At 42.9% G+C, this 15,691-nt stretch overlaps 1 protein-coding gene across 1 annotated transcript in view; it reads left to right on the top strand.

The window, feature by feature from the left end:
* LOC126203155 (lysosome membrane protein 2-like) overlaps nt 1–15,691 on the top strand; it is a 426,168-nt gene that overhangs the window by 251,628 nt on the left and 158,849 nt on the right. Inside the window, exon 4 of the mRNA XM_049937397.1 lies at nt 439–602. Coding sequence (XP_049793354.1) covers nt 439–602 — 164 coding nt within the window. The remainder of the gene's footprint in view (nt 1–438; nt 603–15,691) is intronic.

Here is a 15,691-nt window from a genome sequence, read left to right as displayed (position 1 = left end):
AACAAAGCTGCACTCGGCATGGAATGCAAAGAGGGCGTCTGAATAATGAAAGGCTTAATTATGATAATTGGGTAATATATTATGACGAATAACTAATAAGTAATGAGACCAAGTGGCACGATTGTAGAGAACAACTGACTCACTGTCTCGGGAAGATTTTGACCAAGGAGGACATTGACTCCTTGTGGAGGCTTGGCAACTCTGTATCCTTGACCTCTGAAATTTGTGGTCTGGCAACAGTGCAGAATGGGCTTGTACTGGCTTACCTCTACGACTCCCAATACTGCCAAAGAGTTTTTTGGAGTTAATTATGCTACTGGCAAACTCACAATCATCGCGTATAAAAATGTGACAGTAAAACGTTATCAGAGTAATAAGTGATACTCAAGAAGTTTACTAATAATCGCCTTAGTTACCTTTCCTCCTGTGTGTCAACAGATGCTGATTTTGAGGAATGGCTCCACAGCCTTTGATAGCTGGCAGAATCCACCGGTGCATCCCCTCATGAGGATACGGATCTTCAACTACACCAATCTCCAGGCGTACATGGATGGCGAAGATGAGAAGCTCCTGGTGCAGGAGGTGGGGCCCTATGTCTTCAGGTAAGGCAGACTTCTGTGGTACGTACCAATTCTCATTGACGGGATAGTAAACATCAACTCCACTAATTTTGTCAAACCATAAAACACAGTTTGACAGTCAGTAGGGGATAGACAGTAAAATTGAGTTACAATGGCGTCTGAAGATGTCACAGTAATATCTAGAGAATACACCTGCGACAGACTCCAGAGAGCGATGAAAAAGGAGGATAGAAACCCTAGAACTCGGAGCAGTATTGCATTAGAACATCGTTGCTGCCCCTATGTACTGGCTGACAAAAAAAGGGAAGCACTCAGAAGTGGAGGAGGAAACGAAACGTCAAGAAGTGGTGGGTATGTGACGTTTCAGTGATTCCAAAATAGTTAAATTTTTAAAAAAATTCGAAATATAAGCTGCCTTGTCAGCATGGCTTTGCAGCTCCTTTAGCGTGGATTCATGAAAGATTTTCATTGAGAAGAGTGTAATAAAGCCACTGTACCCTCTGCTGAGACTACTGGCCCACAGTTACCGTAATTAATAATTAGTCCGTACTTGGCTGAGTACTGGCTTCAGTATGGAGTTGACGTCCTAATTGAACATCAGGGACGAGTGTGAGGATCTTGCTGACCTCAGGAGTACCTCAATATCATGTAAACAGTTCATAGACCCATTTGCCGTAATGAGATGAGCATTGTCCTGTTCAAAAATGGCATAAATATTTTGCCTTTTGATGGATCACACTAAAGGAACACAGGATGGTCATGACGTACCGTACTGCCGTCAGTTCTCTGAAACACTACCAACCGTGATATGAAGTGATACCCAGTGGCTCCCCATACCATAGCGCTAGGAATAACATCGGTTCGGCTCTCCAAAACTCTGGGAGAATTGTACCACTTCACAAGTCGCCGTCATACCCGCCTTACGAGGGACATTCACCATCGCACCCCTCTCAGAGTTACTGGTAAGATGGCCCAGTGGATAATCCGTCAAAAAAGAGCACATTGTAACCTCCCCACACAAAAAAGTTCCGAAACCTCCCAACAGTAAAAATATAGTTATGTATAATTTACATTCAGCGTAACCTCCCACAAATAAATTCCGTAACCTACCAATAATACAATGTGACTAACCTCCTAATCAAAAAATCTGACTCATATACAACCTTTCAATAATTGACTGTGAATTTAAACTGCCCTGAAAATGCATTCTGAATAAATTGAAAATTCGTACGTCAATAATGTCGCCGGATAACGCATATATATCTGCTCCTATAAGAAATTTTTCTGGCACAGCCCAGTGCATTGGTGGCCGATAGATTTTTCATGTATAAAAAGAACTGATTTTCCTTTGCAATAATCGGGATGACCATGGATTGGAAAAATTAGTAAGTTCTTTAAATTGAGATGAATAACTGTCAAAAGTTAATTTTTATAAGAAAGATTATTATTAAGAGATTTTTAAAACATTTACATGGGACTTGATATAAAAATAGTACATATGCGCTAGGCTGCTTTTACCTTACACTAAAACTCTCAGGCACCGCCACTGCTCCACACGACCGGCCCAGCCAACTCCATACACCACACTGCTAGCTACTACAAACTCCTACTGCCACACAGTTCCTTCTGCAGACAACACTGCTCTTTGGTCTGAGACTCTCTTATAGCTTACATATCGCAGGGAGCGCGTCAGCAATCCATCGAAATTACATCTGCTCGAGTGCGCTAGCAACAAATTCCTTAATCATGGACCTCTTACAACATACCAAACATGAAACCAGGAAGGTGTGCTGAACTGAAGCAAAACAGGAACAGTGAACGGTCCAAGCTCAAGACGTGCAACACTGAGCAACCTTTAACAGCTATGACGACGTGGTTGTGTGGTCACGGTTTTGGACTGCGAAGGGGGATATCTGTGTTTAGATCTCCGTCGTGCCCCTTTTTTCTTTTTCACAAAATTACGAACTGTCTGTCCGGTCATCGGCGTGTCTGTTCTCTGTATTCAAATTGGTCTGTGTCGTGGTGGAACTCCGTTTGCAACAGTGAGGTGTAATACTACGTGCCTCCTATTTCTCCTAAACAGGTACCGCATGTTCTGACGCTTGCGTTCCGTTCTGGCTCTCGAATTCCTTTGTAGTAATGTAGTTAAAGTCTGTCTATTAGTTGTTTCTCATGTCGTTCAGAAGTCTATGGGAAGTCCGCGGCTCGTGGCCTAGTGGCTAGCGTTGCCAGCGTTTACCACCAAATCTGAGGGGTGTTCGAGGGCTAGTTTCCCTTGTTGGATCATCATTCGGGGCATTGTAGACCAGCGATTCATTTCTGAACGTAATGTGGCGCTTTTCATCATCAGCCTATGCTTACCGATCACGGAAGCACACCAGACACAACTGTGTTAACGACAGCCTACGCATAGGACGGTAATTGCGTAGTCTAGCCTGGTTCTAGTCTCGGATCAGAGGTGTGGGATGTTGCAGGATGTCCAAAGCAGATGGCGTGCACAGATGTGCTTGGTGCATAATACGGCGGTCCTCCCTTACGGTGGATAGTGGTGGTTGACCGGACCACTGACATGCTCCCATTCCGTCCAGTACCAGCCCACTGTTTCATCTGAATACCCCACAAACCTGTATGTACATTGTACAATGCGAAAGACCGGGCAAAAGGAGATGCACAATGAGCCTTTCAAATTTTCAGTTGATGACAATGTTAATTCACGAGTACGGGTATCTCCGTGTCCTCGAGAGTAATTCTCAACGTCGGACGCTCTTTACATGCCAGCAGGGTCATTCCATCTCAAATCAACTTACAGTCTGAACCTTGATATCTCAAATTTGGATGTTTTTTTTTCAGTTAATGTACCAACTAATACTACATTCAATTAGAAATTTCAAATTTTTCTGAACTTTGGTTTTTGAGTTTCAAGGGTTTAAAAATAAAAAAAACCTCTGTTTTTGATCAATCGACGATTGTTTTAAAGTACTGTAGCTCAAAAACTATACAACCTAGAGAGCTCAACCTTGCACCATTGTTTTCCTCTAAAACTTCCCTTCAATTTGATATGTAGAATGACTATGCTACCTAAATCTGAAAATTTTAAAGTATTCCAAAAAACATTTGAAATTTCCAAAATACGTACCCTCGGATATTTTTATAAAAATTATGTGTTGTCCAGTCTGAGTACATGCATGCAAAATTGGAAGATGGGATCTCAATGGGTTCTTGTATAAGATATTTTAGTACTGCAATACACATTAGTGAGGTGAAAAGCAGACTATTTCTAAGCTATGAATATTAAGGTAGGCCTATGTAATTCTAACAAACTTAAATTATTATGTTAGCCATTTTATGCAACATTACCTCTTATTGTTTGCTAATTCATTAAATGATACTTTAATGTGAGAATAAAATATAATAACTTAAGAATCTCAAGATTTTACACGACATTACTTTTTTATTATAAAAAACGTGAGATTTTCATATAGGGTCAAGGCTCTAGTTTTGGCCACTACCCCACTTACGGCCACCTTGATGTACCGGGTGCAATTTGAAGCTCGTTTGGAATACGAGCCACTCCTACCATAGATTATAATAAGCAATATGAAATGTGCTATTCAGTTGTATATATAGAAACATTTCTTTCTTTGGTCTTGTTTGAAGTCACCATTTAATGAAAAGATCTGTGTTGCAGAAGTTGAGTTATGTAGTGTTTTTCTTTAAGCAACGCACAATCTGTGTGCGTTTTTCTTTATTTTTTATTTTTTGTTTTTTTTATTCTACATGTTGTACAAAGCATCAGAACAAACTTAATTTATTGAGAGGTAAGATTAAGTATTATATTTTCATTTCCTACAAGTTAAACATGATAAAACTTGAAAATATGTCCTTAACGTGGCCGTAAGTGGGGCCTCGACCCTACATTGAAATGTGTATGAAATAATCATATCAAAATAACCTATGAGTGCTCTATATTGTAGTGTGTTTTAGTGTTAAGTTGTCAAAGTGATCTAGTATAGAGCGGTGTAGTCTTAGTGTACATCGTGCCATGTATGTGGTAATATATCAAACATCATAAAATACGATTATTTACTAATTTTATTTTTTCTATAATGTTCCAAATAATACAAATGTAGTAAAAGTTATATATATGGTTCAAATCATGCAGTACAATCGGTTGATTTGACAAGGAATGACCCAGCAGACAGTTTCTTAACGTCACGAATATATATATATATATATATATATATATATATATATATATATATATATATATATATATATATACTTTCTGATAGTAGAATTTGTTACCTTACAGAAATGGCATCTCAGAAGAATTGGGTAATTATTGCTGCTAAATGGTGTAACACTTTTAAAGTAGAACAACATAAGAAAGTACGTGCACAATCACTAAGAAATGTAACAGACTGGATGTGCTTTCTAGACTTCCGAATCATTAGTGGCATGAAAGTATGTGATGTATGTAGGAGAAAGGCTAGTGACAAACACAGAACAGAAATAGTAGTTTTACCTTGCAGTAGCGAAAATGTAAACAATTCTTTTATTGATGCTCAATCTTCCGTAGACTGAACACGTCACTGGAACTCATTGGTGAGTCACCACTGAAGAAGGTTTGCTCTGCCTACCTATAAAAAGAAAAAACTTGATAAAATAAAGTCTAACTTAGAAAAGAACTTACTACCAGAATCGAGCCCTGAAGTTATTACTGAACGTTCTGAAGATGAATCGGAGGTTATTCAACAGTTAAAAGAAAAGTTTGCTCAAACAACAAAAAAAAGAGAAAACACGATGATTTTGTCTATCATACCTATGAGTTGGAGCTGTCAGAAAATAGAAGAATAATTTGGAGTGACAAACTACATGGCTCATGCAGTAAAACTGTTAATAAAAGAAAAAGGAATTTTGTCAAATCCTAGTCATAAATCTGGAAGAACTCTAAATAAGAATATTGTTGACTGTGTAAAAGACTTCTAAAATTCTGATGACGCTAGTAGAATGATGCTGGGAAAAAAGATTGTGTGACCATAAGAAATAAAGATGGAAAGATCCAGGTTCAAAAGAGGCTAGTGTTGGCAAATTTGCAAGAAATATACCAATTATTTAAGGAAAAGATCCCTGCAATCAAAATTGGATTTTCCAAGATTTACGAATTAAGACCTAGGAACGGTATCCTGGCTGGAAGAAGTGGCACACAAACTGTTTGTGTGTGTGTGTGTGTGTGTGTGTGTGTGTGTGTGTGTGTGTGTGTGTGTGTGTGTGTGTGTGTGTGTGTGTGTGTGTGTACCTTACACCAGAACATTAAGCTAATGATGAATGGTGCTAAGATGAAAAATTTTGTTTTGGATGGAGATAAAATTGCTTTTAAATATTATCATTCCTGCCTAGTCAAGATGATGTGCAATCCACCATCGCAACAGTGTTTTATGGATATTTGTAAAGAGTCTCATGGTGTCTCTAGACTTAAAGATCTATTGAATGCAGAGTTCACTGACGATATGATCGATGAAGTTATCTACAAAAAGTGGGTAACTGTAGATAGGTGTTTGATGGAAACTGTAATAAAAAGTACTGAGGACTTTATGGATGAGTTTTTGGACACTCTAATGAAGGTAAAAACTCACTCATTTATAGCTAGTCAGCAGAAAGAGTGTTACAGCGAAATCGAGGGCAATTTAACTGAAGGCCATGTAGTAGTCAACTGTGATTTGGCAGAAAACTACTCTTTTTGTAGTACAAGATGAAATACAATCATTCCACTTGACTACAGCTACACTGCATCATCATATATTGTAAATGGAAGGGAAAACTAAAACATCTGCAGTATGTCCTCATATCAGATTGCCTGAAACATACTTCAGTCGCTTTCTAAGAAAAAACTGCTAGAAATCGTAAAGCAAACCTTGCCTTTTGCTCTTAAAAAGATTACTTACTTTTCTGATGGAAGCGCTGCACAATATAAAAATAAGAGAAACTTCCTTAATTTGTGTTTGCATAAAACTGATCTTGAAGATCAGGCATAGTGGGAGTTCTTTACAGCATCCCATGGCAAGAGTGATGCGATTGCCTTGGCGGAACTGTTAAGGGGCTAGCTGCTAAAGCCAGCTTACAAAGGCCATATGACCAACAAATCTTAACACACAAATCACTTTATGTATTTTCCATGGAAAACATAAAGAACATAGACTTTGAATATTGCACAATAGAGGATTATGAACCGACTAAAGAATACTTACTTCTCGGTTTAGTGAATCAAAAGCTATTGTGGGAACACAAAAGTTTTACTCATATAAACCCTGCACAGAGTGTCAAATTACTGTCAAGCCTTATCATTTAAACCCTTGAAACTCAAAAACCAAAGTTCAGAAAAATTTGAAATTTGAAATTTAAACTAGTGTTAGTGGGTACATTACCTGAAAAAAAAATTCATCCAAATCTGAGAGGTCATGGTTCAAATCATGTAGTACAATCGGTTGATTTGACAAGGAATGACCCAGCAGACAGTTTCTTAACGTCACGAAGGTACACTGGCATCCAACCAGCTGGGAGCTTCATATTCATTTTTTTTTCATGTGGTGCACGTTTGGTCAGTAGTACATGATCAACAATTATTCTGTACAAAAGCCCACACATTATAATCATAATTTCTGGAAATATGTTGTCGCAGTTGTATATGAATGAGCTTTTAAAAGTCGCATATTCGATATCTCTGCGCAATATTTACTACTCTCGAATTTTCCCAGCGTGCTATATAAATGAGTTTCCGCGAAATGTTAGTCATTTGTACCGTTCGCTGTCTCCACTATCCGGAGTCTCAACTCTTGTCTGAGACTCTACTTACCAAGAAGCAGAGCGTTGTGTACTACGGAAAAAGGTGTTAAAATGTGTTTAACCACTGGCAAACCTGAAAGCGAATGTAAGCTATAGTGTTCATTAATAGATCACAACCAATCATCGATCTCCAAAATTCATTCGCCAGAGCTGCTTCGCGAACTGTTAAACGCATTTCTTGTTAGCTCTGCAATATACATAATTCTTGGTTTTCTTGACTGATTTGATACCGTCATGACCCAAATCCGTGCGTTGTAATCACAATATTGAACACAATGATGACGGTCTTCGGGACCTAACGTTCAGTGCGAAATATTTCTTGACCGGAGGTCGTCCTCAAATTTTCGCGCCATGTAAGTCATAATAAGCGTTTTCTCAGCGAGTAACTGTCTCAATAAATAATCAGTGGACACGGTGACGTCAAACTGAAGAGCTTGTACGATTCTGATTGTCGGACCGCACAGATATTTTCTGATCGTCACAACATAGTTTTAAACTCCACATGATGCCTAAAACTCTAGTTTCTGCGTTACTAATATTTCTTTCCCGACACCAATGTACACGAAAAAGTGCTGCAACTTACTTTAACATACTGGCAACCTATGGATCCGTAACTACATATTCACCGCAGCAGACTTAAGATTTAACTGCCTAATTGTTAAGAGCCCTCCGTGTTTCCATAGCGGAACTTTTAAATAGTTCTACACTGTTAAATGCAAAAATCTCTTTTCATGCTGTTGTTACGAGGAATTTGCCTCCTTAATATTAAGTAGTACTTAAAAGCAGCATTTCAGTTTCCTATTTTTCACGTGCTTTCTAAAACGAACTAACATGTATAAACTCTATTACACGCTCTATTCAGAACCTTAATTTTAGTGTGGACATAGTATTAACTAAATTCCCTGTAAGAAAAGTATTCAAACTTAATTGCGATGATATTCGGTATTACGGTGAACCAAAGTTACTGGCTTAACTTACATTATTTAAGGTTAACGAGGCAAGAGGCTATTACCTAGCGAAAAAACTAAAAGCAGTATTAAATTTTCCTGTACTTGTTCGTGGTACTACAAAGGAATTACGTTGTACAGTGCAGAGCAGTTAACAGAATAATACTGTTTGCTTGCGCTTCTAATGAAATTCCTGAAACGACCAGACACTCGAAACCTTCATAACTTAAATAGAAAATCCTTCAAATTAAACTATCCGTGAGTTCCTTTCTAGACTCCTCTACGTAAAGTACATAGTACTCTTTTAGCAAAGAAGCAGTTGCTTCCTGTTGCTAACAAGCAGAAGCGTTCCAAAAACGACATTAACACACGAAACAGAACAAATGTTATGGACATCTAGAGCTCTACAGACAAACCTTACTTTCATAACTGACACACAAATGAAGTTAAATTAATGGGCGTAATGATAAAATTCTGTATACTGATGATAATTTTTCAGTTCGTCTTGAAACAAAACGCCTTCAGTGGGCTAATTTCTCAAATGCCGTATACGTAAGCGTTTCCATTTTTCCTCAGTCTTAATGAATAGAGGTCCGTGTAGGGAATCATAAGACGTATGTCGCATGACTGTCTAAAATCCAGATTCGTTTAGCTGATAATGAACAACACTTTAAATTATACCGTGTCAGACGCAATAATCGTTAGAGTAACCGGTTCTAGAGCATTAGTCCAGTGGTGGGAGTCTGTTTCAGGTACGCGTGACAGCAGAGGGCGAGCGAATTCAGACATAAGCTGCTTGTATCGTTACTACGTCATTATAGGCCACTCAAAAATGTAGCCGAGATGCCTGGACAATTTAAGTGAAATCTTTGGAAGAAAGGCGACGTTGTTTACGCGAAAACCTGTCCGGTAAGTTCTGAGCGCTTGCGTTATAGGAAGCCCAAGCGTATAGAGCCATCTAGTCAATTTCCCTAGTTCAGTACATGAATGGAATAAGACAGGAAATTGCAATTGTGTTAAAAGTACACCGTGTCAATTACGGTACAGCGGGTTGCGAAGTGAAAAACAGACGAAAGCTACTTACACAATGAGGTTCTCACTCTGCAGCGGGTGTGCGCTGATATGAAACTTCCTGGCAGATCAAAACTGTGTGCCGGACCGAGATTCGAAATCGGGACATTTGCCTGTCGCGAGCAAGTGCTCTACCGAATGAGCTACCCAAGCACGACATATAACCCGTCCTCACAGCTTAAATTCAGCCAATAGCTCGCCTCCTACCTTCCAAACTTCACAGAAGCTCTTCCGCGAGTTCGAGTCTCGGTCATGCACAGTTTTAATCTGCCAGGAAGTTCCGTTAGTTACACTTGTCACTGCCAAGAGGACATGACAAACGGTGGGCTATTGTTCTTAATATATCTGATAACTGACGTCAGAAGAAGCTCTGCAAACGTACTTCCATGCTGGTCACAGGTCTGGCGTTCCATTCCTCCTCCAGCGCGGTTGACAACTGCTGGATGGCAATTAGTTCACGCAGGCGTACTGCAATACGTGACCCCTCACCCTCCCTCCAATGCATACCGCACGTGCTCGATGGGATTTAAGTCGCGGAGTTGGCAGGCCTGTATCTTCACCGAATACCATTTCGTTCCGAGAGTTGCTCCATCTGCATGCCCACCCAGAAAATGGAATTCAGGACCGAATGCACCCCTGAAAATACGCACACTGTGAGAGGAGTACAGTGTCACAATCACGTGATCAGTTGTGTGTGTGTGTGTGTGTGTGTGTGTGTGTGTGTGTGTGTGTGTGTGTGTGTGTGTGTGTGTCTTTTCTCAAAGATACGGAGATATGGAGATCAGGACCCTCATGCAACATTATGCTTGCTTACATAATTCCTGGACGACCAAAACGTTGTTCGGCAATGTTCCTGGGTGCACTGTGTTACGAGCTCTTGCCTTACGAGGTTACCTACAGAATCATTACTCACAAGGGGAGGCCACAAATTGTGAAATTCAGATTCGATTCATAATTCGCATAATAAAAGCTCATGGCCAGAGGTGTAATGTGGCAAAGCACCAAGATGCACTTCTCAACCGTTGTCGAGAAAATCGACAGTTAATAGAAACCGTTGCGGTGAAATACTCTCTACGATGTATAACTCCCTAAGAATGTAATTGCCCCAGAACTAATGGGAAAGTTTCAGAAATTTAATATTGAGAATGTAATTGCCCCAGAACTAAGTTTCAGAAATTTATTTTGGCGCAGCGGTAAGTGCTTGGGTTTGTAAGTCAAAGGTCGACGGATCGAATCTCGCGCCATGCAATTTTTTTTTAGTATTTGTTTTTTGTAATTAAAATAATTATATATATATATATATATATATATATATATATATATATATATATATATATATAACAAATACTAAAAAAAAAGTTGCATGGCGCGAGATTCTATCCGGCGACCTTCGGATTACGAACCTGAGCGCTTAACGCTGCGCCACGACGCTGTAGGAAGTTACAAATCGTAGAGAGTATTTCACCTCAACGGTTTCTTTTAACTGTAGATTTTCTCGACAACGGCTGAGAGGTGCATCTTGGTGCTTTGCCACATTACACCTCTGGCTATGAGCTTTTATTATGCGCAATATGAATCGAATCTGAATTTCACAATTGGCGGCCTGCCCTTGTCAGACTGAATCTGCTCTCGTCCGAGAAGAGATCGTGTCTTCACCCCTCAATGGTCCAGTCCCTACGCTCTTGGCACCATCAACCACACCCCACCCCCCTTCTCAAGACAGGTTCGTGCTTGGCTACCATGGGGCTCCAGCCTTTGCAACATCTTTTGCCTTTCATTCTGCATGTCTATGATCTAGCTATTCTTTTTACCTACCCTTGGGAAAAATGTCTGACATGTCCGTGGGAATTTGCTCTGCATTTTCAGTAACACGCGTCAGAACAGTCTCTCCATTGTTTTTCATTTCTTTTTCCTTTCTTCGTTCACCTTTTCCTTTCCTCTTTCCGCTTCAGTGTTTGAGGCTCCTCTTTTTCTTTTTCCTCCCTGTGTGCTCCTGTATGTCTGCCGACGCGTCTGACATGTAACAGGTGACCAGGTAATGGATAACTCCCAGCCCAGGGTCGAAAGATAGGGATCGCGCGTACCATCTGGTACAACCAGGCCCAGGTGGGGTTGATTGCCTGAGCTGTGACCTTCACCAATTGCCGATTGACACCTCTGTCAGGTGTTGCGGAGGTGTTGCGGAGGTGTTGCGGAGGTGTTGCGGAGGTGTTGCGGAGGTGTTGCGGAGGTGTTGCGGAGGTGTTGCGGAGGTGTTGCGGAGGTGTTGCGGAGGTGTTGCGGAGGTGTTGCGGAGGTGTTGCGGAGGTGTTGCGGAGGTGTTGCGGAGGTGTTGCGGAGGTGTTGCGGAGGTGTTGCGGAGGTGTTGCGGAGGTGTTGCGGAGGTGTTGCGGAGGTGTTGCGGAGGTGTTGCGGAGGTGTTGCGGAGGTGTTGCGGAGGTGTTGCGGAGGTGTTGCGGAGGTGTTGCGGAGGTGTTGCGGAGGTGTTGCGGAGGTGTTGCGGAGGTGTTGCGGAGGTGTTGCGGAGGTGTTGCGGAGGTGTTGCGGAGGTGTTGCGGAGGTGTTGCGGAGGTGTTGCGGAGGTGTTGCGGAGGTGTTGCGGAGGTGTTGCGGAGGTGTTGCGGAGGTGTTGCGGAGGTGTTGCGGAGGTGTTGCGGAGGTGTTGCGGAGGTGTGAAGAGTCACCTCAGGCAGGGCGCCTCCCTCTGAGGGTGGCCCCCAGTTGGAAGGAGCGCGCCATCGGAGACTCGTGTAATCGTGGGGGATTTTCTCGCAATGAACCAATCACCTTTCTCACAGTCAACGTCTACTATACGCAAAGGGAATGAGGCTAACGATTCAAAGACCCCCCCCCCCCCTGCTGCACCACAGTTCCTCATGGTTTCATGTACTGAAGACTATCAGTCCCTTGCTATGATAAATCAGTTTTATTCAGAAAGTGTTGATGCAAATGTCGGCCCTGTGAAATGTTGCTCTCGTTATGCAATGGCACTTCGTTTTTGGAGGCTACAGATTGTCAAGCACAACTGCTTGTAGCTTCACTCCTCCACGGCTATCCTGCTAATGTAGAGACCCATTCAGTGCTGAATTCTTCCCGTGGTGATTATTAGACCAGGCTGCTCGATGGTCTGACCGAGGCATTAATCCAAACATACTTTTCTGATCACGGTGTCATTGCAGTCCATCGGGTGATGAAAAAGATTGATGTATCCTTAATGTCCACACATACTCTATTTTCAGTTTTGATAGATTGGTTCTTCGTTGAAAGATTAAAGCATGTTATCACAGTCTGACCATATATTCCAAACCCGATGCGCTGCTACCAGTGTCACTGGCACAATCATACTTGTCATGTTGACACTCGGCCAAATGTGTAACCTGTGTTAAGGATCCTCACGATGGCGATTGTCCACCTCCTCCTCCCAGCGGTACCAACTGCAATGGCGACCCTGCCGCCGCCTCTCGAGATTGTCCCATGTACCTTGATGAGTAGGCTGTCCAGGAGATAAGCGCGATCGCAAGTTATTGGCTTAATAATTTTCTTGATACATCTCGCTCCACGAAGGACATGGCCATGCACACATTCGACCCTGAATTCACCACCGCGGTTGTACAATCGCCAACTGTCACATTAGCATCCCCTTCGCCGCCTCCAGCTGTGCAAAAAGCTACCAAATCTTAGCCTCATGGGGCGAAGGCACCTGCCAAACAACCGTCAGACGGTAAAGGATAGAAGGAATATTTGTGCGAGGACTTCTTACAGTCCTCCAGCCTACAAACATCTGAGTCTTGCTCTGCCAGCAGGAAACGCTCCAAGAAATCAAACAAAGGCAAATGGTCTTATCCTTCCCCGACTCAAATCCTCTTCAGTGGTGTCGCCATGGGATAACCAAAACTGACCGACCCCTGTCTTTCTGCCCTTGTCTCTGTAGACTGAGAGGGAGAACGCAGACGCCCCGGTAGGTCTCATGGAGCAGAATTCTCCTGCCTCTGAACCCTGTGGCCACGAGTCTTTGAAGCCTGGCACTCGGCAGCCACCATGGTGACACCCCTTCATTTTTTCCCTCCTTATCTTTCCTCATCATGACTCTCAAAAAATTTTTGGTCTTCGATCAAACAAAGAGGACTTACGGCTGCGCGTGGAATAGCAGCGTCCACTTGCTCTCTCCCTTCAGGAAACAAAATTGCGTTCTCGCGACCGCTTTCAGCTCTCACACTTCGTTCCGGTCCGCTTTGAACTTCCGCCGGAAGGACGGCATTCCCTCTGACGCGGGAGTCAAGCTGCTTGCCTGGGATGATGATCATGGTCAAACCATCTCCCTGACTACCCAGATTGAAGATGTACCAGTCCGCATTTTCCTTCCTCACTTGACCTTGTCCCTTTGTACCGTTTACCTCTGGGTCATTCGGTGGCACCAGGGCCGAATTGTTCCAGCTTATTGGGCAACTCCCTCACACCTTGCTCCTGCTTGGTGACTATGAGAACCATACCCTTCGAGGCTCTCCCAGAAACTGCCAGAGAGATGCCCTCTTCACTGACCTTTGGAATCAACTTAACCTCATCTGCCTTAACATGGAAACACCCAAGTTACTTTGACACCACGCACACTTATTTCCATTTCGATCTCTCCTTTTCCATTGCCCAGCTTGCTCACCGTCTCAAGAGGTCCGTTCTCTCTGACACGTACTCTGGCTCCTACCCAACTTATGTGCACACCCAAACGGCAGCTTTCTAAGGCCTTGCTTCTCCCTGGCGACCTTCCATAAACGCTATTTCTCCTGTTGTGATGACCCGGTAGAATGTTCTACAAACGTTGTCCTTACCGCCGCAGTACGTTCTATTCGTCGCATTTCCTCTTTACCGTGCCGTGTCCCTGTCCCTCCGTGGGCTGCGGTGTGCCGCGACGTAATTAGCGCACGGAGACATGCTCTTCGCGTTTTTAACCGCCGTCATACGATGGCAAACTGCATTCGTTATAAACAGTTGTTGCGTGCACAGTGTCGTCACGTTCTTCAGGATAGCAAAAAAGTTTGCGGGATTTCCTTTACTAGTTCTTCTAACAGTTCCACTTTATCCTCCGTCGTGTGAGCCAGCCGCCGACGACTCTCTGAGACCGAGGTCCATTCCCCAATTTCAACCGTGACAGTAGCGACGATGCCACAGTGCACCCTGTTCTTGTCTCCAACCCCTTGGGACGTTACTTTGCGGAGATTTCGAGCTCCTATCACGATCACTCTGCCTTTCTCCGTCAGAAACGATTTGAGGAGGTTCGGGCGATAACCGTCTCTTCTCTGAATTATCATTGTTACAATGCCGCCTTTAATACAGGGGAGCTACATCATGCTCTCACTTCATCCTCTGTCCCAGGGCCAAACGATGTTCACATTCAGATGTTGCAGAGCCTTTCTCTTGCAGGCAAGCACTTCCTCGTTCATATGTACAATTGCATCTGGGCAGAGCGCACGTTTCCCAGACGCTGGTGTGTGTGTGTGTGTGTGTGTGTGTGTGTGTGTGTGTGTGTGTGTGTGTGTGTGTGTGTGTGTGTGTGTGTGTGTGTGTGTGTGTGTGTGTGTGTGTAGCCACTGTCATACCCATCCCCCAAGCCCGGCAAGGACACACACCTTCCTTCTAGTTATCGCCCCATTTCTCTCGCCGGCTGTGTTTTCACGGTGATGGAACATATGATTCATGCCTGTCTGGTATAGTTGGTCGAATATCGCAATTTGCTAACCACTGCACAGCGTGGATTAAGAGTGCAGTGTTCTGCAGTTGACCATTTCGTGACTTTGTTCACCCATATCATGAATGGTTTACTGCGAAATCACCAAACTGTGGCCGTGATTTCGAGCTGGAGAAAGCCTACAATACCTGATGGTCTGGGCGAGGTGGCGCAGTGGTTAGCACACTGGACTCGCATTCGGGAGGACGACGATTAAATCCGCGTCCGGCCATCCTGATGTAGGTTTTCCGTGATTTCCCTAAATCGCTTAAGGCAAATGCCGGGATGGTTCCTTCGAAAGGGTATGGCCGACTTTCTTCCCCATCCTTCCCTAGTCCGAGGAGACAGATGATATCGCTATCTGGTCTCCTCCTCTCAAACAAACCAGTCACCTGATGGAGGACTGGTATCCTCCGTAGTCTGTATACGTGGGGTTTCTGTGGCCGCCTGAACAGTTTCCTTCAGGAATATTAAAAAGACAGAGTTTCCAAGATACGTGCAAGTTTTACTTTGTCAGACACATTTATCCA

Source organism: Schistocerca nitens, chromosome 9, assembly GCF_023898315.1.
Source record: "Schistocerca nitens isolate TAMUIC-IGC-003100 chromosome 9, iqSchNite1.1, whole genome shotgun sequence".
NCBI classification, from domain to species: Eukaryota; Metazoa; Arthropoda; class Insecta; order Orthoptera; family Acrididae; genus Schistocerca; species Schistocerca nitens.
This window is presented reverse-complemented; position numbering and strand designations above follow the sequence as displayed.